Genomic DNA, 23,310 nt, shown 5'->3' with positions numbered 1-23,310 from the left:
ACCCCCGGTAACCACCGTTCTCCTGTCTCTCTCTAGGATTTTGACTTCTCTGGGGACCTCATGTGAATGGAATCACACAGGATTTGTCCTTTTGTGTCTGGCTTATTTCACTGAGCATAATGTTGTCAAGGTTCATCCATCTCAGTGAATTATTTTTATTTATTTATTTATAGAGATGGAATCTTGCTATGTTGCCCAGGTTGATCTCAAACTGCTGGCCTCAAGCTATCCATCCTCCTGCTTTGGCCTCCCAAATTGTGGGGATTATGGGCATGAGCCACTGCAGCCAGCAGCAAACTCTTTTTTTTTTTTTCTTTTTGATTTTATTACTATTTTTTTTTCTTTTTTTTTTGAGACAGAGTTTTGCTCTTGTTGCCCAGGCTGGAGTGCAATGGCATGATCTTGGCTCACCACAACCTCCACCTCCCGGGTTCAAGTGATTCTTCTGCCTCAGCCTCCCAAGTGGCTGGGATTGCAGGTGTATGCCACCACACCTGTCTAATTTAGGATTTTTAGCAGAGATGGGATTTCTCCATGTTGGTCAGGCTGGTCTCGAACTCCCAACCTCAGGTGATCTGCCTGCCTCAGCCTCCCAAAGTGCTGGGATTACAGATATGAGCCACTGCGCCCGGCCTGATTTTATTACTATTTTTTTTAATATTACTGCTTCTTGTGGAACAAGGCTACCCCATAGGAGTGTGCCCAGAATAGCCAGCAGTGAATTCTTATTCTGTATTCTGAATTATATATGAAGTTAATTCTTTCCTCTCTCTCTTTTTTTTTTTTTTTTTTTTGAGACAGAGTCTCACTCTGTTGCCCAGGCTGGAGTGCAGTGGCGTGATCTTGGTTTACTGCAATCTCCGCCTCCAGGGCTCAAGCGATTCTTCTGCCTCAGCCTCCTGAGTGGCTGGGATTATGGGCTCCCGCCACCACGCCTGGCTAATTTTTGTATTTTTAATAGAGACGCGTTTCACCATGTCGGCCAGGCTGGTCACAAACTCCTAACCTCAACTGATCCACCCGCCTCGGCCTCCCAAAGTGCTGGGATTCAGGCGTGAGCCACCGCACCCGACCATTAAGTTAATTCTCTTTTTTTTTTTTTTTTTTTTTTTGAGACGGAGTCTCGCTCTGTCGCCCGGGCTAGAGTGCAGTGGCCGGACGGATCTCAGCTCACTGCAAGCTCTGCCTCCCGGGTTCACGCCATTCTCCTGCCTCAGCCTCCGGAGTAGCTGGGACTACAGGCACCCGCCACCTCGCCCAGCTAGTTTTTTTTTTTTTGTATTTTTTAGTAGAGACGGGGTTTCACCGTGTTAGCCAGGATGGCCTTGATCTCCTGACCTCGTGATCCGCCCGTCTCGGCCTCCCAAAGTGCTGGGATTCAGGCGTGAGCCACCGTGCCCAGCCATTAAGTTAATTCTCAATAGGATGTTCTGTACTTTTCATTTGATTCACTGCATATTTTTGTTTTCCACATAGCCTTTATTTTATTTATTAAAGTAGAGACAGGGCCTCACTAGGTTCCCCAGGCTGGTTTCGAGCTCCTGGGCTCAAGTGATCCTCCCGAGTCGGCCTTGGGATTCAGGTGTGAGTCACCACGCCCGGCCCCTAGGAGTATTTAAATCAGTTTTGAAATTGGGACTGTTTCTGTCCCTCCAGCGTTGGTTTCCTCCATCTTCCCTCACTGATCTCACGGCGTCTCTTTTCTCCATCCTGATTTCTCACGTGCAGGAACTTCTTACTTTCGTTTATGAGCCAGAATAAGCATTTGCTGAGCGTAGATGAGCCTCTCTTCCGATCCTGGTTTAGTCTGCTACCTCTGAGTCACCTGGTTTCATATATGGAAAACTTCATTGAGCACCTGGGTCATTTTCCTGCTCATGTCCTGGACTGTTTTCTAGGAACTTACTATCGCCTGCGAGGACTTCAGAAAATCTTCTCCTGGAATATGCAGGTTGGTTTCTGAAGTTGGCTCTGGAGTCCTGGCTTAGCGAAAGCAGACTAGATACTAAACATGGAGAGGTCAGGATTCTTTTTCCTAAAAAACAGACAGTGGACTGGGTACGGTGGCTCACACCTGTAATCCCAGCACTTTGGGAGGCTGAGGCGGGCAGATGATGAGGTCAGGAGACCGAGACCATCCTGGCTAACACAGTGAAACCCCATCTCTACTAAAAGTACAAAAAAATTAGCCGGGTGTGGTGGTGGATGGCTGTAGTCCCAGCTACTCGGGAGGCTGAGGCAGGAGAATGGTGTGAACCCGGGAGGCGGAGCTTGCAGTGAGCCCAGATTGCGCCACTGCACTCCAGCCTGGGCGACAGAGCGAGACTCCGTCTCAAAAAAAAAAAAAAAAAAAAAAAAAAGAGGGTCCCTTGGGATGCATTTCAAGCCCGCCGTTTTCCTTTCACATTTTTTGGTGGAGAAAATGGTATAAGTTTAAATCCTGAGTTTTATCTATAAAAAAGGTAAGATTAGTATGTGAGCACCTTAAAATTGGTTTGTAGGAAGGAAACAATGTATACCATCCTGATGTTGGATTTTTTTCAGCTCTGTTTTAGCAATGACAATGGCATTGTGATTCAATCTTCTGTCCTGTTGTTTTTTTTCTCTGCCTTAGGATGTTCTGAACATTTTAAAAATGCTGTTGCACCTCCTGGACACTTACCAGGACAAGTAAGTGGGAAGCACAATGCAGTCTCTCCCTCACATGCGACCCCCAGGGGCTTCCTGTGACCCTTACGATTGGCCGCGCCCCACATTTGCTGTTGTAACAGCAGCGTCATAAATTAATACGGGATCCACTTCTCTTCTCAGGTTATTAATGTAGTCATCTGTTTTGTTTTGTTTTTTGTTTTTTGTTTTGTTTTTGTTTTTTTTTAGACAGAGTCTCACTCTGTTGCCCAGGCTGGAGTGTAGTGATGTGATCTCACCTCACTACAACCTCTATCTCCTGGTTCAAGTGATTCTCCCAACTCAGCCTCCTGAGTAGCTGGGATTACAGACACACCCACCACGCCCAGCTAATTTTTGTTTGTTTGTTTGTTTGAGATGGAGTCTCACTCTTGTTGCCCAAGCTGGAGTGCCATGGCGTGATCTTGGCTCACTGCAACCTCTGCTTCCCGGGTTCAAGTGATTCTCCTTCCTCAGCCTCCTGAGTAGCTGGGATTACAGGCACGTGCCACCACGCCCAGCTAATTTTTGTATTTTTAGTAGAGACAGAGTTTCACCCTGTTGGCCAGGCTGGTCTCGAACTCCTGACCTCAGGTGATCCACCTGTCTCAGCCTCCGAAAGTGCTGGGATTACAGGCATGAGCCACCACGCCCGGCCCTCTGTTTTTTTGTTGTTGGTTGTTTTGGTTTTTTTTTTTTTTTTTTTTTTTTTGAGTACGGAGTCTCGCTCTGTCTCCCAGGCTGGAGTTGCAGGCCGGATCTCAGCTCACTGCAAAGCTCCGCCTCCCGGGTTTACGCCATTCTCCTGCCTCAGGCCTCCCAAGTAGCTGGACTACAGCACCCGCCAACTCGCCCGGCTAGTTTTTTGTGAATTTTTTTTAGTAGAGACGGGTTTCGCCGTTGTTAGCCAGGATGGTCCGATCTCCTGACCCTTCCGTCACCCGTCTCGGCCTCCAAAGTGCTGGGTTACAGGGCTTGAAGCCACCAGCGCCGCCGGTTGTTTTGTTTTTTTAAGAGAAATAACAGATATCAGCTGCTAAGATTTGGGTTTATCTCCCTCCAGTCTTTTTTCCTATACATTTTCCCTTACTTGTAAACGGTCATGGTACTGCATATGCATGGTGGGTGTTCTGTACTTTTTTAATACTAGTCAGGTTTAAGATTAAAAATCAAGGCCGGGCGCGGTGGCCTCAAGCCTGTATATCCCAGCACTATCTTGGAGGCCGAGGTCCGAGACAGGTGGATCACAAACCGCAGGAGATCGAGGACCATCCTGGCAACACGGTGAAACCCCGTCTCTACTAAAAAAAATAACAAAAAAAAACTAGCTGGGCGGAGGTGGTGGGCACCTGTCAGTCCCCAGTTACTCGGGAGGCTGGAGCAGAGGAGGAATGGCATAAACCCAGGCAGGTGGAGCTTGCAGTGAGGCTGAGGATCCGGCGACTGCACTCCAGCCTGAGGTGAAGAGGTGAGACTCCGTCTCAAAAAAATAAATAAAATAAATAAAAAAATAAAATTAAAATAAAAAGATAAAAATCAAAGGTAGTTTATATAATATATCCAAAAATCATTGCTCATGCAAGTTTGTGACCTTCTGATACCGTGAGGGGTCAGGCAGACAGAATCAGGACCACTGAAAATGCCCCAGCGAGCAATGGGATGCGTGTTGCCTGAGCTTTCTCTGAGCGGGGTTTGGCACTTCCAGGTTTTCTTCACCTCCTTTGTTCACCGTTCTCTGCTGATGTTGATCCAGCACCTGTGACTTCAGGATCCCCGCCACAAGCTCCCTACCTCGCCACCGCTGGTGCTGTCACAAGCCTCAGCCCAGGGAGTCCTTCTTACACTGCCTTTCCAGCCCCCTTCCATCAACTCTCACCTTAAGCTCCTCTTAAGTGTCTCTTAAGTCCCTCCTGGGAGTCCCCTAAGGCTCCTTCCCGAGCCCTCTTAGGCTCCTTTCTAAGTCCCTCCCGGAGAGTCCCTCCCGAGTCCTTCCTACGGTCCTCCTGCGTCCCTCCCAAGTCCCTCCCCAGTCCCTCCCGAGTCCCCCAAGTCCCTCCCCAGTCCTCCTGAGTCCCCCCAGTCCCTCCAGTCCCTCCTGAGTCCCTCCCAAGCCTCCAGTCCCTCCTGAGTCCCTCCCAAAGTCCTTCCCAAGTCCCCTCCGAGTCCCTCCTGGTCCCTCCTAAGGCTCCTCCTCGTCGGTCCCTGCGCTGTCCCTGCTCTGTCCATGTGTCCCTCAGAAAACACAAAACCCAGGTCCGGCAGAGCTGCGGCCAATTTCACACAGGCTGCACGCTCTTCTTCTATTTCTTTCTCTTCCTCCCTCCTTTCTGTTTCTTTCTGAATATTTTTTCAAATTTATGTCGTATTTTAATGTCTAGCAATACACATCTCTTTGCTTTTTTCACATCCCAGAACACACTGAGGAGTGTTTGGACTTGCTTTGGTTAGAACAGTTGAGACTACAGAGACAAAACAAGAAGACTTTCTTTCTTTCTTTATCTTAGTCACAAGTTCAGGACTGATTGTGATTTTTCAGACGTTAACCTAGAAAAGGGCAAACAAATGCCCTGTTGTTAGTTATTTTAAAGGAAGGGGCTCATCATCAATGGTTACCGTTTTCTGACTTCTCCTAAATCCTGGCCGGGATTTCTCTTAACTCTTTGCGGGGCAGGATTCCCGAGGAGGCCTTGTCACCGTGCTACCTGACTGTGTGTCTGAAACTGCATGAAGCCGTCTGCAGCAGCACAAAGACACATGAGTTTTATGAGCTGCCAGCCTTATCTGCTGAGATTGTCTGCAGAATGATTATACTTCTATCTCTGGTGGTGAGTGGAGTCAACACACAAAGTATCACACCGGGGATAGGTGTGGAATTTCAAGCAGCCTCAATTTGGAAAGGAAGCAGTCTGATTCCTAGGTGCTGGGATGAGATGGAGCGGTGGATTCCAGCAGTGGACATTTCTTGTGCACCTGCTTGATGCTGGGTTCTGTTCTGGGTTTGGGGCTGTCAGTGGGCCAGGGTCTGCCCTTTTGCCTCCTTGGGCTCTCATGGGAGGGAGGCAGGGAGTTAACGTGTGGCCACCAGCTGGCCATGGGGAAACCAGAGAGCTGGCGTAGGGGCTAGAGATCAGGCAATGCCATGCAGAGAAGACGACTTTTTTTTTTTCTTGATTCCATTGTTTGCAGACAACTATGTGGACCATTTTCCTCCCAAAAAATACATGTCCAAACATGGTCTTTCCCACCTTCTTTACATTGTAGTTTGAATATGGTAACAAAGGCCATAGCGCCACACATCTGTCCCCCGCTGCATGCCACGTCCCAGGTCCAACAGCAGAATGACCCAGCTCCTCCCTCCCGAAGAAAGCCACTGTTGTGACCTCCCATCGATCAGTTTTACCTGTCTTCCAGCTTTGACCCTTCTGTCTCCGACTTTCCCCACTCAGCCCTGTGTCTCTGAGCTCTGTCTGTGTGGTCGCAGGGACCAGAGTCGTGTCTCTGAGCTCTTTGTGGTTGCAGGGATCAGCAATTCCTTCTTTCTCGTCTCTGTGCAGCTTTCACCCACTTGAGTTCATAAGCTTCAATTCGAAAGCGATGTAAGATTTAATGTTTAGACTGGTCATTTGTTTGTTTTTGTTTGTTTGTTTGAGATGGAGTTTTGCTCTTGTTGCCCAGGTGGGAGTGCAGTGGCGTGATCTTGGCTCACTACAATCTCTGCCTCTGGGGTTGAAGTGATTCTCCTGCCTCCACCTCCCAAGTGGCTGGGACTACAGGCACCCACCACCACACCCAGCTCATTTTTGTATTTTTAGTAGAGATGGGCTTTCACCATGTTGGCCAGGCTGGTCTTGAACGCCTGACCTCACGTGATCCGCCTGCCTTGGCCTCCCAAAGTGCTGGGATTGCAGACCTGAGCCACTGTGCCCGGCACAATCTTTTTTTTTTTTTCTTTTTGAGACGGAGTTTCGCTCTTGTTGCCCAGGCTGTAGTGCGGTGGCGCGATCTCGGCTCACTACAGCCTCTGCCTCCCGGGTTCAAGCGATTCTCCTGCCTCAGCCTCCCAAGTAGCTGGGATTACAGGCATGGGCCACTATACCCGGCTAATTCTGTATTTTTAGTCGAAACGGGATTTCTCTATGTTGGTCAGGCTGGCCTCGAACTCCTGACCTCAGGTGATCCGCCTGCCTCAGCCTCCCAAAGTGCTGGGATTACAGGCGTGAGCCACCGCACCCGGCTGATCATTTTTTTTAATCTTACTTCAAGTTAGAACTGTGATGTTAGTGAGAGAAAACAATTAAGTGTATATTTTAACTTTCTTCCTTTCAGTTTTCTTGTGTTAAAGTACCACAGACACAGTTTAAGAATAAATATTATTGGTGAGATGATCATGTTCTCCGGAGTGGCTGCTATTTAAACCACCACTGGCAGCTGCCAACTTCCACATAAACTGTGTTTAAGGAATTTGTCAGTTACTTAGGGTATATTTTCTACAGAAATAACTATCTTGAATGTTGGCTGGTATCTCAGATAAGTTGAATCCATATTATGGACAAAATACTCTCTACTTGTGCCATAAAAGCAAACAAACAAACAAAAAACCTTTGCAAATACTAAAATTAAACAAAGCAAAAATACATGATGTGCGCTGAAGAAACTTTCGGGTGAGTGCTGCTGTGAAGGCTCCAGGGTTGACAGACACTTGGGAGAACAAGGTGCCCACGTCAGGCTCTGGATTGGGTGTGCAGCCTCCGGGCAATCGTTAAGTTTGTTGTTATTGGCCATCGCCACCCAGCCCTGTGCTGCTGGATTGTTCTAGAAGGAGCTGTGCCATTGGGGGATTGCTCTAGAAGGAGCTGTGCCATTGGGGGAACCTTCAGCAGTGCCTGTTTCGTTTTCTGCCAGACCCCTCCCCCTGCGTGCTGTGCTGTAGTCATCCCCGCACGCAGCCGCCTCTGCAGGCTCTCTCTTTCTCTTTCACAGCAGCACCTGCATCCTGGCCCCTCTTTCATGCTTTGAAAGCTCCTGCCTATATCTTCCCGTCCTGGCCCTTCCCAGGGCTAGTGACGCTGTGTTCCCCTGCCTGCTGTGGGCTCTTCCTCTCTCCCACTCTCAGGCAGCCCCGCCCAGCAGCAGCCCTGTCCACTTGCCCAGCACATCTCTGCTGTCTCGAGACGTGGGCCTCTCAGTGCTTCCAGTGAGTGCCTGAGCGCATCCAGGTTCTGTGGCTCCTGATAGCTGCACAATGTGCAGGGCTGTGCTTAAAAAAAAGATCACACGCTTGGCCGGGTGTGGTAGCTCACACCTGTAATCCCAACACTTTGGAAGGCCAAAGCAGGCAGATAACCAGAGGTCAGGCGTTCGAGACCAGCCTGGCCAACATGGTGAAACCCTGTCTCTACTAAAAAATACAAAAATTAGCGAGGTGTGGTGGCATGCACTTGTAATCCCAGCTACTTGGGAGGCTGAAGCAGGAGAATCACTTGGACCCAGGAGGTGGAGGTTGCAGTGAGCTGAGATTGCAGCACTGTACTCCAGCCTGGGTGACAGAGCGAGGCTCTGTCTCAAAAGAAGAAAAAGAAAAAGACCATGCATTAGTCCAGGACTATGGGGCTCCTCCCAGGAGGGGGCCCCGACCCCTGACCTGTATGCTTCCTGGGAAATGTGCTTCTGGGGAGGACAGGGGAGGAGGGGGAGGGAGGGAGGAGGAAGAGGGAGGAAGAGGAAGGCAGGGGAGAGAAGGGAGGCATTACAGGAGGCTTTGAGCCCGGGGAAGAGGGTTTTTCCCTCGGGTCTGGTGGGTCTGGCGTGGAGGTAGTGGGAGGGCGTGTGGGAGCACAGTGGGAAGGGGACCCAGGTTTACCTCTGGGTCAGGAGCCTGGCTGTCTCCTGTGTCTAAGGAGCAGGCCTGGGAGTCTGCAGGGACCCTCTCTGGGGTGTGCTTTTCCCCCTCAGTCTCCTAGTCACAGCCTGGGAACCTGCTCATTGGCAGGACAGAGGCTGCCTGGGCTTTCAGGGGAACACCAGATGCCGTTCCCTCCCTCCCTCTTTTCTCCTGTATCACCCACGTTCAGGGTGAACCCAGAAAACCCTGGGGAAGGGAAGTGCTTTGGGAATGTGGGCTTCTGCCAAGGTCTGTGGTCCCTCCATCGCAGCCACTCCTTGAGCAGCCTGTGCCAGCAGGGAGCAGAGGAGGGGGTGCAGCGTCTCACCGGGAACCTGAGTCCACAGCTGAGGATGACTGATTCTCCCTCTTGTGTGACAACAGGATTCTGCAGGACAGGGAGATGAAACTGGAAATAATTCAGTCCAAACGGTCTTCCAAGGGACCCTTGCTGCTACGAAAAGGTGGCTCCGAGAAGTTTTTACAAATAACATGCTTGTATATTCAGGTGTCTTATTCACATACCCCAAGGAAATTGAGGTAAGCGTTTGGCCAAAGGCTTCTGGGTAGGGATGTGAGTGATCGTGATTCCTTGTGGCCTCAAATCATGGGGTATAGGCTGCTGGCCAGGGGCAGTTGGCCTTCACCAGAGCCTCGGTTCTTCATCTACAAAATGGAGTTGCTCTGGTCTTACCCGGCAGGGTGACTCTGAGGCAGACAGATGCCGGGTGCAAAGTGCTGCTGCACTGCCTGGTGTCCGCTGGTTGGGCACCGTCCCTGTGGTGATGGAGGTGTGGAGGTGATGGTGATGATAGAGGTGATGATGGTGAAGGTGATGGTGGTGATGATGGTCATGGAGATGGTGAAGGGGAGGTGATAGTGATGATGGTGGTAATGGAGGGCGGTGGTGGTGGAGGTGGTGGAGGTGGTGGAGGTGATAGTGGTGATTGTGGTGGTGGTGGTGATGGTGGTGGAGGTGATGGTGGTGGTAATGGAGGTGATAGTGGTGGTGGAGTTGATGGTGATGGTGGTGACTGTGGTGGCGGTGGTGGAGGTGACGGTAAAGATGATGGAGGTGGTGGAGATTATGGAGATAATGATGGTGGTGGAGGTGATGGATATTCGAACATGCCTGACCTGAGAAAAGTTCATTTTCATTTTTGGCTGGGCACGGTGGCTGATGCCTGTAACCCCAGCTCTTTAGAAAGCCTAGGTGGAAGGATGGCTTGAACCCAGGAGGTCAGGGTTGCAGTGAGCTATGACTGCACCACTGCACTCCAACCCAGGTGACGGAGCGACTCCCTGCCTCTTAAAGTATTTTTTTACATTTTCATGTGGTTCGACCTCATAGTGTCCCAGCCCAAAATATTTTAATCTGAATCAAATCATGGGGAAATTACGAGACAAATCAGGTCAAAAGACAGTCTACAAAACAGTTGGCCTGATCTTTTCACAACTGTCAACCTGTTAAAAGAAAAAGAAAAAAAAATGACCAGGGAACTCTTCTAGGAAAGAGATGTGATAAGTAAGTATAGTATGTATCCCAGGAGGATCTAGGATCCAGTCAGGACAGGAGCTGGAGCATGAGAGGAACTGGGGTGGAGACCACTTCCTGGGGGAAGTGTCCTCCTCTCCACGTTGCACGTCCTGAGTGGGAAACCGGCACTAGAGTCGTGCAGAGAAGGGCTAGAGTCTTGTGAGACCCTGCCCAGGTATGTAGTGGCAAGGCGCCATGATGCCTGCAACTTGCTTTCCAACGGTTTGGGAGAGAAAATGCTAATTTATGCAGACAGTCTGAAGAGAGAGCAAGGAGGGGAGAGGAAAAGGGAAAGCAGCTGTGGGAAACGTGAACAGCTCAGGTCTGGAGTTGAATGAATGTGGGTGGTGGTGTGCTATTCTTGTGACCTTTTGAAAGCTCAAAAATTTTCAAAGTATAATGTTAGAGATAAATCCTTTCAGAATAAAAAGCCAGTTGTGCAGTAGGAAGACTAGCAGTGGCCCCTGGTTGAGTCTCGGATTCTAGAAAGCCAGCCTGGGCTGCTGTGACCTGCCACTAGCATGGCTCACTGTTGACGAAGGCTGGGGAGAGCCCTGGTGTTCGCGTAGTCCCGTGCTCTCTGTATTGCCGTAATGCTGTCTTTCTCCCTTCATGGGAGCATGCTGTGGCATTTAGTCGTGACAGTGGGTGTGACCTGTGTTTGGGTTTTGCAGATCTGGAGGCGGCTGGTGGAAATCCACTTCCCCGTGGAGCATGGCTGGAAGGAGTCATTGCTGGGAGACATGGAATGGAGGCTCAAACAGGTACCAGAAGTTGGGGGACATTCTTTTCAGGGCGTGAAGGCAAGCTGGAGAACCCCAGACCATTAGCAACAGCCAAGAGATCTCAGTGGTGCCTCTCTGTGGGCAGGGACGGGGTGAATCACAGCTCCGTGTTTCTGTTTCTGATCCAGCCCTTACAGGCTGTCCCCAGAAGAGCGCTTCAGAGTCTTACTGAGAGGACAGAGAGGAACAAGGGCCCAGGATCTCACCATCATGGGGGTGCAGGATTTTTCCTGACCCCTTCGTTGGACTTGTGATGGAGATGCTGTGTTTACTTGGCCCGCCGTGCTCAACCCCTTGTGGGAGGGAGCACGTGAGCGAGTGTGGCATCTGGCCAGCTGCTTTGGGAGCTGGCAATGCAAGCTCCGTGCAGGCCCTGCAGCAGTGTCCAGGTTGAGGTGCCTACAACCCCCGAAGCTCCAGAGGGCAGGTGCTCTCTTAGCTCTGCCATCTATGGACAGTGGTGTGTTATCAGCTCAGTGGGCCCCTTGCCGTGTTGCCTAGGGTGGCTGCCCTCTGCCATCAGGGCAAAGGGCCAATGTGACAGCCTGTTTTAGGTACCCTACTCAGTGGTCCCTGAGCTCTTGTCCAGCATCCAAGAAAAATGAGGTCACCTGGACACTTGGAGGATGGTGAAGGCAAAGAATTTTATTAAGCAATGGAAATGACTCTCAGTGGAGAGGGGAGCTGGAGAGGGGATGGGTCAGGTGGGGAATCTTCCTCTGGTACAGCTAACTCTGGCTGGCTCTTTCCTGAAGTCAGGACATCTTTCCACAGTTAAATCGTCTGTCCTCTGAAGTCCAGCCGTCCTGCTGAAGTCAAGTCACTGTCTCCAGTCAAGCTACTTCTCTCTCGCTACCAAGTCTGGGGTCTTTATAGGCACAAGACAGGGGGCAGGGTGGGCCATAGGTAGTTTTGGAAAAAGCAGCATTCTACTGGTAAAAAGACATTTCTCAGGAGGCTGAGATGGGCAGATCACGAGGTCAGGAGATTGAGACCATCCTGGCTAACACTGTGAAACCCTGTCTCTACTAAAAAAAAAATACAAAAAACTAGCCGGGCGAAGTGGCGGGCGCCTGTAGTCCCAGCTACTCGGGAGGCTGAGGCAGGAGAATGGAGTGAACTTGGGAGGCGGAGCTTGCAGTGAGCTGAGATCCGGCCACTGCACTCCAGCCTGGATGACAGAGCGAGACTCCTTCTCAAAAAAAAAAAGACATTTCTCTGAAAGAACCGATGGGGAGAGAGCAGGCACACAGGGAGAGAGGTTCTCATTTTGGGCCATGGGTTTCAGGCTTTTCGATTCAAAGGTGGGGTTTTGCCAGGGACCCACCCCTGTCTGCATGGGATTTATCCTGCCTCCATCAATGGGGCCCCAAGCATAGGAGGGGCCAAGCCTGCCCATAGGCAGCAAGTCTGAGTGGCCTGTTGGTGACAGGAGCCTCATGAAACACAAGTGGAGAACATGCAGACATGCCCCTCATGCTGAATTAAGGCCTGAGGCTCAAGGAAAATTAGCTTTTCTGTGATATGAGAGTTTTAGATGTAACTTTTTTTGTTGTTATTTATTTATTTATTTGAGACAGAGTCTCGCTCTGTCACCCAGGCTGGAGGGCAGTAGCCGGATCTCGGCTCACTGCAAGCTCTGCCTCCCGGGTTCACACCATTTTCCTGCCTCAGTCTCCCGAGTAGCTGGGACTACAGGCGCCCGCCACCACGCCCGGCTAATTTTTTGTATTTTTTGTAGAGATGGGGTTTCACCGTGTTAGCCAGGATGGTCTCGATCTCCTGACCTCGTGATGCACCCACCTCGGCCTCCCAAAGTGCTGGGATTACAGGCGTGAGCCACCGTGCCTGGCCTATATGTAACTGTTAAGTGGATCTTTGGAGAGAAAACAGAAACCAGGAAAAATGACCTATTTGTCATAACTTACCTGTGTTTGCAAGCCAGGTGCTTTTTCTGCAGACTGGGAAAAGAGACTCTTTTAAAATTTTAGCCTTTGGTCCACTGGTGGGGGGCAGGAAGGACATGCTCTGCATGGGTGGGGAGAAGCTTAAAATTGGGGGAAACGGTAAAACAGTGGGAAAGTAAAGATGATGAAAGCACTTTGGTCCCATAGAGTACTGGAGCGCTGCATCCGAAAGCTCTGAAACCCCCCTTCGATTTTTGCAGGAGAAGCCCCTCTCCCAGATCACTGCCTACTGCAGTAGTCACTGGGACAGCGAAGGCTTAGAGGACAGTGTGGCCAAGACCTTCGAGAAATGCATCATTGAAGCCGTGAGCTCAGCCTGCCAGGTGAATAACCTCTCCTCCCAGGGAAATGGATTCGGGCTCACAGCTGTGTTCTGCCATGACCCAGCTAAGGGCTATGAAGCGCCTGCTGGGTCTCAGCTCCTTTGCTAACTCAGAGATTGGGAAGTGGGCACCCTCCTCCCTCGCCCAGGGCAATGGCGCTCAAGTCCAGTTCTCTCCGAGTTCCTCGGTGTGCTGCACGGTCCCTGCTGCTCACGCCATCCTGCATGTGTTCTGTACGGAATCACAGCCGGGCGCGGGTGGCACAAGTCAAATGGGCTTGCAGGCTGCTCCTCAGATGGCCCCGTTATCGTTGTGGCTGCTGGTTTGCTTGATTGTTAACACTTGCTCAGTGGGTATGTGGGAAAAGACTCCAAAGGTTGACAGAACATTTATGGAAGCAAAATATGTGAAATGGAAAATTGTATCAATTTATTTAGCTATTTTCTGCAAAGGGGAAGAGATTGTGCCCCGCTGTCTCCCAGGAACAGTCTCCCAGGCAATGCCACACAAAGCAGCTCCCTGCTGGCCACGGCTCCCCGCTCACATTTCCTAACTGGACACTTAACCCCCGCACAAGCACAGCCTTGCTTCTGCAGGGGGAGTCCGGAAACATTGAGGTCATTGAATTCCGGGGACCAAGGGGTTCTAATTTTTTAAGTGAGTGATACCTTTGATAAGGTTTTCCTTTCCCTTTTTTGTTAACACAGTTGAGAAATTGTTCATAATGCCACACGGTTCATCCGTGAAAATTTCCAGTTCAGCAGGTTTTGGGTTAGTCACGGATATGTACAGTCATCACCACAGTCAACGACAGAGCATTTTCATCACTTCAAAAAGAAACCCTGTCCCCTTTAGCCATCATCCTCCTCCCCTCTAGCCACCCACTCCCCTCTGCAGCCATAAACAATCGCTGAGCATAAACAATGGCGTCTGTGGCTTTCTCTGTTCTGGACTGTAATATGAATGGAATCATGTATGTGGCCTTTTGGGTATGGCTTATTTCACTGAGCATAATGGTTTTTGTTGTTGTTGTTTGGTTGGTTTTTTTTGAGACAGAGTTTCACTCTTTTTGCTCAGGCTGGAATACAATGGTGCGATCTTGGCTCACCGCAACCTCTGCCTCCCGGGTTCAAGTGCTTCTCCTGCCTCAGCCTCCCAAGTAGCTGGAATTACAGCTACTTTTTGTTTAAAGAGTCTTTTGATTGTTTAAAGAACAATGTGCCACCACACTTGGCTAATTTTGTATTTTTAGAAGAGACAGGGTTTCTCCACGTTGGTCAGGCTGGTCTCGAACTCCCGACCTCAGGTGATCTACCCGCCTTGGCCTCCCAAAGTGCTGGGATTACAGGCGTGAGCCACCGCACCCGGCTGAGCATAATGTTTTAAAAGTCCGTCCAGGCTGGACACGGTTGCTCACACCTGTAATCACAGCACTTTGGGAGCCCAGGAGTTCAAGACAAGCCTGGGTGACAGAGTAAGACCCTGTCTCTATAAAAACTAAAAAACAAAAAAAATTAGCCAGGCATGGCAGTGCTCACCTGTGGTCCCAGCTACTTCGGAGGCTGAGGTGGGAGGCTCCTTTAGGCCCAGAAGGTTAGGGCAGCAGTGAGCCATGATCACACTTGCACTTCAGCCTGGGGGACAGAGCAAGACCCTGTCTCAAAAAGCAGTAACAACAAAAGTCCATCTATATTGTAGCATGTGTCAGTATACGTTAAGTATTCCTTGCCCAAAACGCTTGAGACCAGAAGTGTTTTGGATTTCAGGTGTTTTCAAATTTTGGAATATTTGTATTTACATAATGAGACGTCTTCCGGATGGGACCCAGAGTCTAACCACAAAATTCACTGGTTTCATATACATCTTATGCACATAGTCTGAAGGTAATTTTATACAGTATTTTTAACAATTTTGTGCATGGAACAAAGTTTGTGTTAAGTATTTGTATGTTGAATTTTTCATTTGTGGCATCATTATACTCAAAAGTTTGGATTTTAGAGTATTTTGAATTTTGGGATTAGGAATGCTCAACCTGTATTTCGTTTCTTTCCATGGCCAAATACTATTCCGTTTATCCACGTGTCCATTGATGGCCATCTAGGTTGCTTCTTTGGCTATTATAAATCTGTTGATACAAATGTTAGTGTACATGTTTATGTGTGGGTATATGTCTTCATTTCTCCTGGGTGTATACCTCGATGTGGAATTGCTGAATCATATGGTAACTCCGTGTTTAATTGTTTAAAGAACTGTCGGGCCGAGTCCCACAGCAGCTGGACCATTTTCAATCCCTCCAGCAGCATAGGAGGCTTCCAGGTTCTCCACATCCTCACCAACATGTATTATCTAACTTTTTGATTCTAGCCATCCTAGTGGGTACGAAGTGGTATCTCCTTGTGGTTTTTGTTTGTTTTTTGAGATGGAGTCTTGCTGTGTTACCCAGGCTGGAATGCAGTGCCGTGATCTTGGCTCACTGCAACCCCTCCACCTCCTGGGTTCAAGCAATTCTCCTGCCTCAGCCTCCCGAGTAGCTGGGACTACAGGCGTGTACCACCATGCCCAGCTAATTTTTGTATTTTTGGTAGAGACAGGGTTTCACCATGTGGGCCAGGATGGTCTCGATCTCTTGACCTCGTGATCCACCTGCCTTGGCCTCCCAAAGTGATGGAATTACAGGTGTGAGCCACCATCCCCGGCCTCATTGTGGTTTTTAACTGCATTTCTCTGACAACTAATGATATCAAGCATCTTTTCATATGCTTATTGGAATGTCTGTATCTTCTTTGGAGAAATGTTTATTGAGATCTTTTGCACCCCATCCCCAAGTATTATTTAATTTTTTTTTTTTTTTTTTTTTTTTGGGGAGAAAGGTCTTGCTATGTCCCCCCCAGGCTGGAATGCAATGGCACGATCGTGGTTCATTACAGCCTCAACCTCCTGGGCTGAAGTGGTCCTCCCACTTCAGCCTCCCAAGTAGCTGGGACTACAGGCATGTGCCACCATATTCAGCTAATTAAAAAAAAAAATTTGTGGGCCAGGCGCGGTGGCTCACGCCTGTAATCCCAGCACTTTGGGAGACTGAGGCAGGCGGATCATGAGGTCGGGAGATCAAGACCATCCTGGCTAACACGGTGAAACCCCGTCTCTACTAAAAATACAAAAAATTAAGCGGGCGTGGTGGCATGCGCCTGTAGTCCCAGCTGCTTAGGAGGCTGAGGCCAGAGAATCGCTTGAACCTATGAGGCAGAGGTTGCAGTGAGCTGAGATTGTGCCACTGCACTCCAGCCTGGGCGACACAGTGAGACTCTGTCTCTTTTTTTTTGTAGAGACAGGGTCTTGAGATGTTGCCCAGGCTGGTCTTGAACTCCTGGGCTCACATGATCCTCCCTCCTTGGCCTCCCAAAGTGTTGGGATTGAAGGCATGAGCCACTGCACCTCACCTCTTTTGCTCATTTTTTAATTGGGTTGTCTTTTTATTATAGAGTTGGGAGTCTTTATTCTGTATACAAGTCCCTTGTCAGATATCTGATTGCAAGTATTTTCTCCCATTCTATGTGTTGTTTTTTCATGTTCTTGATGGTTTCTTTTGAAGCACAGAGTCTTTAATTTTGAAGAATTTGGGCATATCTGTGTTTTCTTTTGTTGCTTGTACCGCTGGTGTCAAAGAATCCTTTGCCAAATCCTAGGTTGTGAAGATTTACTCCTATGTTTATTTATCTCTCAATGTTTTATAGTTTTAGCTCTTACATTTAGGCCTTTGATCCATTTTGAGTTCTTTTTTGTATATGCTGTATATGGTGTGAGGTAAGGGTTCTGTTTCACTCTTTTGCATGTGGACATCCAGTTGTTCCAGTGTTTGTTGAAAGAACTCTACATTCCCTGTTGAGTGATGTTGGCATTCTTGTCAAAAATCTGTTGACCATACATGTATGGATTTATTTCTAGATTTTCAATTCTATGTACTGATCTGCTTGCCTATCCTTGTGTCAGTACCACACCGTTTGGACTATCATTGCTTTCTAGTAAGTTTTGAAATTGGAACATGCGAGTTCTTTTTTTTTTTTTTTTCTTCTTCTTATTTTTCAAGATTGTTTTGGCTTTTTTGGGTCCCTTGCAATTTCATAAGAATTTTAGAATCAGTATGTCAGTTTCCATTGACAAGGAAGTCAGCTGGGATTCTGATAGGGCTGGTATTCAAAGTATAGATCACTTTGGACAGCATTGCCATCTTTTTTTTTTTTTTTTTTTTTGAGACAGAGTCTTACTCTGTCGCCCAGGCTGGAGTGCAGTAACATGATATTGGCTCACTGCAATCTCTGCCTCCCGGGTTCGTGCTATTCTCCTGCCTCAGCCTCCTGAGTAGCTGGGACTACAGGTGCCTGCTGCCATGCCCAGCTAACTTTTTTTTTGTATTTTTAGTAGAGATGGGGTTTCACTGTGTTAGCCAAGATGGTCTCGATCTCCTGACCTCGTGATCCACCTGCCTCTGCCTCTCAAAGTGCTGGGATTACAGGCGTGAGCCACTGTACCCAGCCAGCATTGCCATTTTAACAAGGTTAAGTCGGATTTATTTCATTCAATTAGATCTTTTTTTTTTCCTGTTTAGACGGAGTCTTGCTCTGTCGCCCAGGCTGGAGTGCCCAAGTAACTGGGACTACAGGTGCCCACCACCATGCCCAGCTAATTTTTGGATTTTTAATAGAGACAGGGTTTCACCATATTGGTCAGGCTGGTCTCGAACTCCTGACCTCAGGTGATCCACCCGCCTTGGCCTCCCAGAGTCCTGGGATTACAGGCATGAGCCACCATGCCTGGCCAATTTCTTTTAACAACGTTTTGTATTTTTCATAGTTTAAATTTGCACTTACTAAATTTCTAAGTACTTTTTTTGGGGGGGTGCTATTGTAATTGGAATTGTTTTCTGAATTCCATTTCCAGATTGTTCCTTGCTGGTGTCTAGACACACAGTGCTCCATGTGTCTTGTATCCTGCAACATTGCTGAGCTCATTTGGTAGCTCAAATTGCGTGCGTGTGTGTGTGTGTGTATGTGCACGTGAGAGAAAGAGAAATAAATTTTCTATACATAAGATCATAATGATCTGTGAATAGAGTTTCGCGTCTTCCAATCTGGATACCTTTTATTTCTTTCTCTTGCATAACTGTCCTGGCTGGAACCTCCAGTACAACTTTGAATGAAAGTGGTGAAAGTGGACATCCTTGTCTTGTTCCTGATCTTAGGAGAAGCTTTCAGTCTTTTGCCACCAGGTGTGATGTCAGCGTGAGCTTTTCATAGATGCCCTTTGTGGAAGTTCCTTTCTGTTCCTCATTTGTTGAATGGTTTTTTTTTTCCCCCTTTAATCATAGAAGAGAGTTGGATTTTGTCAAATGCTTTTTCCATAGCTACTGAAATGATCACGTGATATTTTCCTATTCTTATTAACTGATATTTGATGTTAAATCAACCTTTCATCCCTGAGATAAATTGTACTTGATCATGGTGCATAGTGTCTTTAACATGCGGCTTGTATAAGGTTTTCTTTTATCCTTTTAAATGTCAGAAAGTATCTATTATAAATTAACCTTGTGGTTTTTACTAATTACTGAAACGTTTTGCAGAGACTTTGAACCTAAGGAAGAAAATATTATTTCTCGGAGGAGAATTAAAAAAAGAATGAAAACGTATATGTTGTTTGTAGGCAGCTTTTTAAAAGAATTACATTTAGGAACATAAAATATATGCTATGTTAAGGGTTTATTCACTTTTGGTGTTTTTCATGATATGAGAGTGCAAAAAACATATAGAAACTGGCAGTTAGCCAGAAGGAAGGAGGGTGACTGGTTGTGTTGGTGTGTGGTTGTGTGTGTATCTTCAAATCTCTGGTGCTGGACACTTAAGGAGGCAGTATACAAGGAAATGAAAATCTTCTAAGAAATGTGAAGTGTTTCACTGTCTTGCTCTTTTTGTGGCCTTATAAAACAAGTTACAGTAGATTTCTGAAATGCTATTGAGTAGGTAATTTGCTTTTGTTATTCCAAAACAAACTAATGAAAAACTTCTAAATGTCCCTCTTTTATGACTTTTCTTATAGTCTCAGACCAGTATCCTTCGGGGGCTCTCTTGCTGTAATCTGCAGAAATTTGGTACCCTCTTGTCTGCTGTGATCACTAAGTCCTGGCCTAGGAAAAATGGGGAAGCCGTGGACAACTTGGATGACATTTTAAAACATCTGCTCACGTGGGCAGATGTCAAGCATCTCTTCAAATTGTGTGGTATGTTTGCGGGAGTGCTGGGAACATCAGCTCAGTGAAGGTGGTGCCTTTCTGACTCTGGGAAAGGTGGGAGGCAGAAGATTTGACATGATGATACTGAATTGGGATGGGCTGACGTTAGACAAAGGCTGCAGTTTGGACAGAGAGACTTTGGAAGGCTCAGAGTGTCTTGCGTTGTAAATAATGACTAATGCTAACAGCCACTATTTATTGAATGCTTGCTGCACCCTAGTGACTGTACTGGCCCAGTGCCCTTGAAACAGCCCTTCTGAAAGTCCCCTTTAAGGTCCCCAATTTTCAGATCAGGAAACAACTGGAGAATGCATTGTGACTTACCTAAGGTCTCAAAGATTGTAAGTAGTAAAAACTAAAATCCAGACCCAGGTATGTCTTGCTTATTTGGAGATCAATGTAGAATGTCCAAGCCAACATTGATGACCTCAACAGAAAGTGAAGTACTGGGCTGTCTGATTTCCCACCCAGCCCCTGCTGCCCCAGGTGTTTTGTGATCAAGGAGGGAGAGAGACATTCCATCCTAAACACGTTAGAGTCCAGTTGATGTGCGAGACCTTAGATTCCTCTCTTTTAGCGAGAGGGCACTGGATGTGGATCAGCCAAAATCAATGCTGAGCTTCCTATGGATCCGGGAAGTTGTGGGGGTCAAATAACTGAATTGATATGGGAGTGCGTAAGTGAAAGCTGCTCTCTTGAAAAGATCATTTTTGTGTTATTTGTGTATGTTTGTTTGTTTATTTATTTATTTTTGAGACGGAGTCTCGCTCTCTCACCCGGGCTGGAGTGCAGTGGTGGATCTCAGCTCACTGCAACCTCTGCCTCCCGGGTTCAAGCGATTCTCCTGCCTCAGCCTCCCAAGTAGCTGGGATTACAGAGGTGAGCCACTGTGCCCGGCAATTTATTTATTTTTAAAACAAGGTCTTCTCTGTTGCCAAGTTACATGTAGTGCAGTGATGCCATCACCGCTCCCTGTAAGCCCCGACCTCCCAGGCTCAAGTGATCCTCCTGCCTCAGCCTCCCAAGTGGCTGCTACTCCAGGCATGCACCACCGTGCTCAGCCTGTTTATAAGTTGGATAAAATTTTTTAGAGCACTTTTATGTGTACAGAAAAATTGAGCAGAAACTACAGAGTTCTCATCAGTCTCCCCCACCATCACACAGGCAGGACCCTGGTATTAACATGCAACATTAGCGCGGTGCTTTTGTTACAGCTGACAAGCCAATATTGATACATTGTTATTAACTAAAGTCCGTAGTTGACGGTAGTGCTCACCCCTGCTGTTGTCCATTCTCTGGGGTTGGATAAACCACGGCCTGTGTCCTCCATTCCAGTATCCTACAGAATAGTTTCGCTGCCCTACAGAATCCGCTGTGCTCCAGCACCCGCCCCCCCATTTCCTTTAGTCTTCTCCGGAACGTCCTATAGTCAGAATCTTATAGGATGTCGCCTTTAGACTGGCTTCCTTCACTTAGTAATATGTATTTACGTTTCCTCCATGTCTTTTCATGGCTTGAGAGCTAACCTCCTTTTACTACTGAATAATATTCCATCGTATGGATGTGCTACAATCTGCTTACCCGTTCACCTAATGAAAGGCATCTTGGTTGCTTCCAAGTTTCTGCAATGATTAATAAAGCTACTATGTTGGTATGTTACGGTGCAGATAAGCTTCTTCTCCTAATACTATATGGCTCTAATATTACTGGGAGAGAAATCTTCTGTGGTTAAAGTAAACATATATAAAAATTCTGCCCTCTAAATTTATCATAAAATCAATTCCAAGATTTTACAAGATAATGAAGATGTACAGAGTATAAAGTTATCACATGGCTGTTTCTCTCTTTGCATATGCTATGAAAAGTCTCCCTAAGACCATCGTGATATGCTTTGCTAGGTATGTCTGCATCCCTGGTACAGTTTCTTTTGCTGTAGGTATTCCTAGGGTGGGGGCTTTTTAAAGAAGATTCTGCGTATTCTATTTAAAAAATATATTCAGGCCAGGTGAAGTGGTTCATGCATATAATCCTAATGCTTTGGGAGGCCAAGGCGGGAGGATGTCTTGAGCCCAGGAGTTTGAGACTAGCCTGGGTGACAAAGTGAGACAAAAAATTGTCTCACATTGTCTCTACAAAACTTTTTGAAAGTTTACCAGCCTTTGTGATGTGCACCTGTGTCCCTAGCTACTCGGGAGGCTGAGGCAGGAAAGTCAGAGACTGAGGTTACAGTGGGCTATGGTTGTGCCACTGCACTCAAGCCTGGGTGATAGAGTGAGACCCTGTCAAAAAAAAGAAAAAAAGGAAGTCAGTCCGTCCATACGCTGAAGGGGACGTGGGTTTTAACCTGAGAAATGTGTTTCCCAGCTGATTTTGGCCATTGAGAGAATCTGCTTCATGGACAAAGAAGTTGTTCAGGGGATGAATCTGGGCAAGACCTAACCGTCGTGGGGGAAAGCAGAGGGGAGTGGAGTGACTGGCGTATCTGGAGACACTGGCCAGCCGTTGCCTGTGTTTGAGGAAGTGGGGCCAGAACAAGAGGTTATTTGGAATTCCCATGGTATCGGCAATGAGGTAGGAGATGGGGAGCCCACTGTTTTAACTATGTTGTTCATCTGTTCAGGAACCAATGAGGAAATACTAGCAAATATTACAAAGGATGGCAAGAAGTTGATGGGTGCTGCTGACTCTGTGTTCACGAAAATTGCTGGTGACCTCCAAAATGGAACGATTTTAGTTGGACAACTGGAGCTGATTATAAAGCACAAGAATCAGTTTCTTGACATCTGGCAACTGAGTAAGCATCAAGTCGAGATACGCCCCTCAGACTCCTGAGGCATTCAGTAGCTTGAAGATACGTTTGTGTTTGCGTGTGCATTTTTGTAAAGGAGATGATCATCTTAGCCTTGGTAATGAGTATCTCTTCTTGCTCGTGAGTTGATAGGGGTGGTTTATAATTCTCAAGAACATCACGGGAAAGTGATAAAATAATGGCCATCTGGAAAAAGTGGCTATGCGTAAAACTGTCCTAGTCCTTGTCCTGGTGGCGGGGAAGGTGGGGCACATTCAAAGCGTTGCCATGGAAAATGGCATCTGTTTGCTGTACTGGGTTACTTTGTTGTTGTTCTTGTTTTCTAGAGGAAAAAAGTCTTTCACCCCAGGATGAAAAATGTGCTATGGAGGAAGCACTGGATTGGAGAATGGAGGAACTGTTATTTCTAAAGAAAGAGAAAAGATGTGTGGATAGTCTCCTGAAGATGTGTGGGAATGTAAAACACCTAATACAAGGTGGTATTCCTGAGAAGTGGACAAAGTGGAGGGCTCTCAGAGGGTTGGAGAACACAGTAGGAATGGATCACAGTAGCAGATCTTTATTTTGGAGAGAAGGCTTTAAAATTTTTATTTATTTATTTTTTATTTTTTTATTTTTTTATTTTTTTTGAGACGGAGTCTCGCTCTGTCGCCCAGGCTGGAGTGCGGTGGTGCGATCTCCACTCACTGCAAGCTCCGCCTCCCGGGTTTACGCCATTCTCCTGCCTCAGCCTCCCGAGTAGCTGGGACTACAGGCGCCGCCACCTCGCCCGGCTAATTTTTGTATTTTTAGTAGAGACAGGGTTTCACAGTGTTAGTCAGGATGGTCTCGATCTCCTGACCTCGTGATCCGCCCGTCTCGGCCTCCCAAAGTGCTGGGATTACAGGCTTGAGCCACCGCGCCCGGCCACAAGGCCCCCATCTCTAAAAAATAAGTAAATAAATAAAACAAGGAGAAATTTCTATTCTAAAAAAACTGAAAAACAGATTGACTCTTATTTTGGTTCATATTGCTACTGTAACAGCTCTTCCCTACGGGAGTGAACCCTCTAGCCTGAG

At 47.5% G+C, this 23,310-nt stretch overlaps 1 protein-coding gene across 2 annotated transcripts in view; it reads left to right on the top strand.

Moving 5' to 3' along the window:
* The window catches only part of RNF213 (ring finger protein 213), a 147,871-nt gene that overhangs the window by 49,481 nt on the left and 75,080 nt on the right, over nt 1-23,310 (top strand). For both annotated transcript variants that reach the window (XM_017879305.1, XM_017879306.1), the window contains 9 exons: nt 1,729-1,951; nt 2,615-2,670; nt 5,339-5,492; nt 8,933-9,088; nt 10,760-10,849; nt 13,038-13,160; nt 19,251-19,431; nt 22,064-22,237; nt 22,579-22,728. In XM_017879305.1, coding sequence (XP_017734794.1) covers nt 1,729-1,951; nt 2,615-2,670; nt 5,339-5,492; nt 8,933-9,088; nt 10,760-10,849; nt 13,038-13,160; nt 19,251-19,431; nt 22,064-22,237; nt 22,579-22,728 — 1,307 coding nt within the window. The remainder of the gene's footprint in view (nt 1-1,728; nt 1,952-2,614; nt 2,671-5,338; nt 5,493-8,932; nt 9,089-10,759; nt 10,850-13,037; nt 13,161-19,250; nt 19,432-22,063; nt 22,238-22,578; nt 22,729-23,310) is intronic.

The sequence above is a fragment of the Rhinopithecus bieti genome, unplaced genomic scaffold, assembly GCF_001698545.2.
Source record: "Rhinopithecus bieti isolate Rb0 unplaced genomic scaffold, ASM169854v2 scaffold_9899, whole genome shotgun sequence".
Classification (NCBI taxonomy): domain Eukaryota; kingdom Metazoa; phylum Chordata; class Mammalia; order Primates; family Cercopithecidae; genus Rhinopithecus; species Rhinopithecus bieti.
Note: the sequence above shows the minus strand (reverse complement) of the source record. Positions and strands in the feature narration are given on the sequence as shown.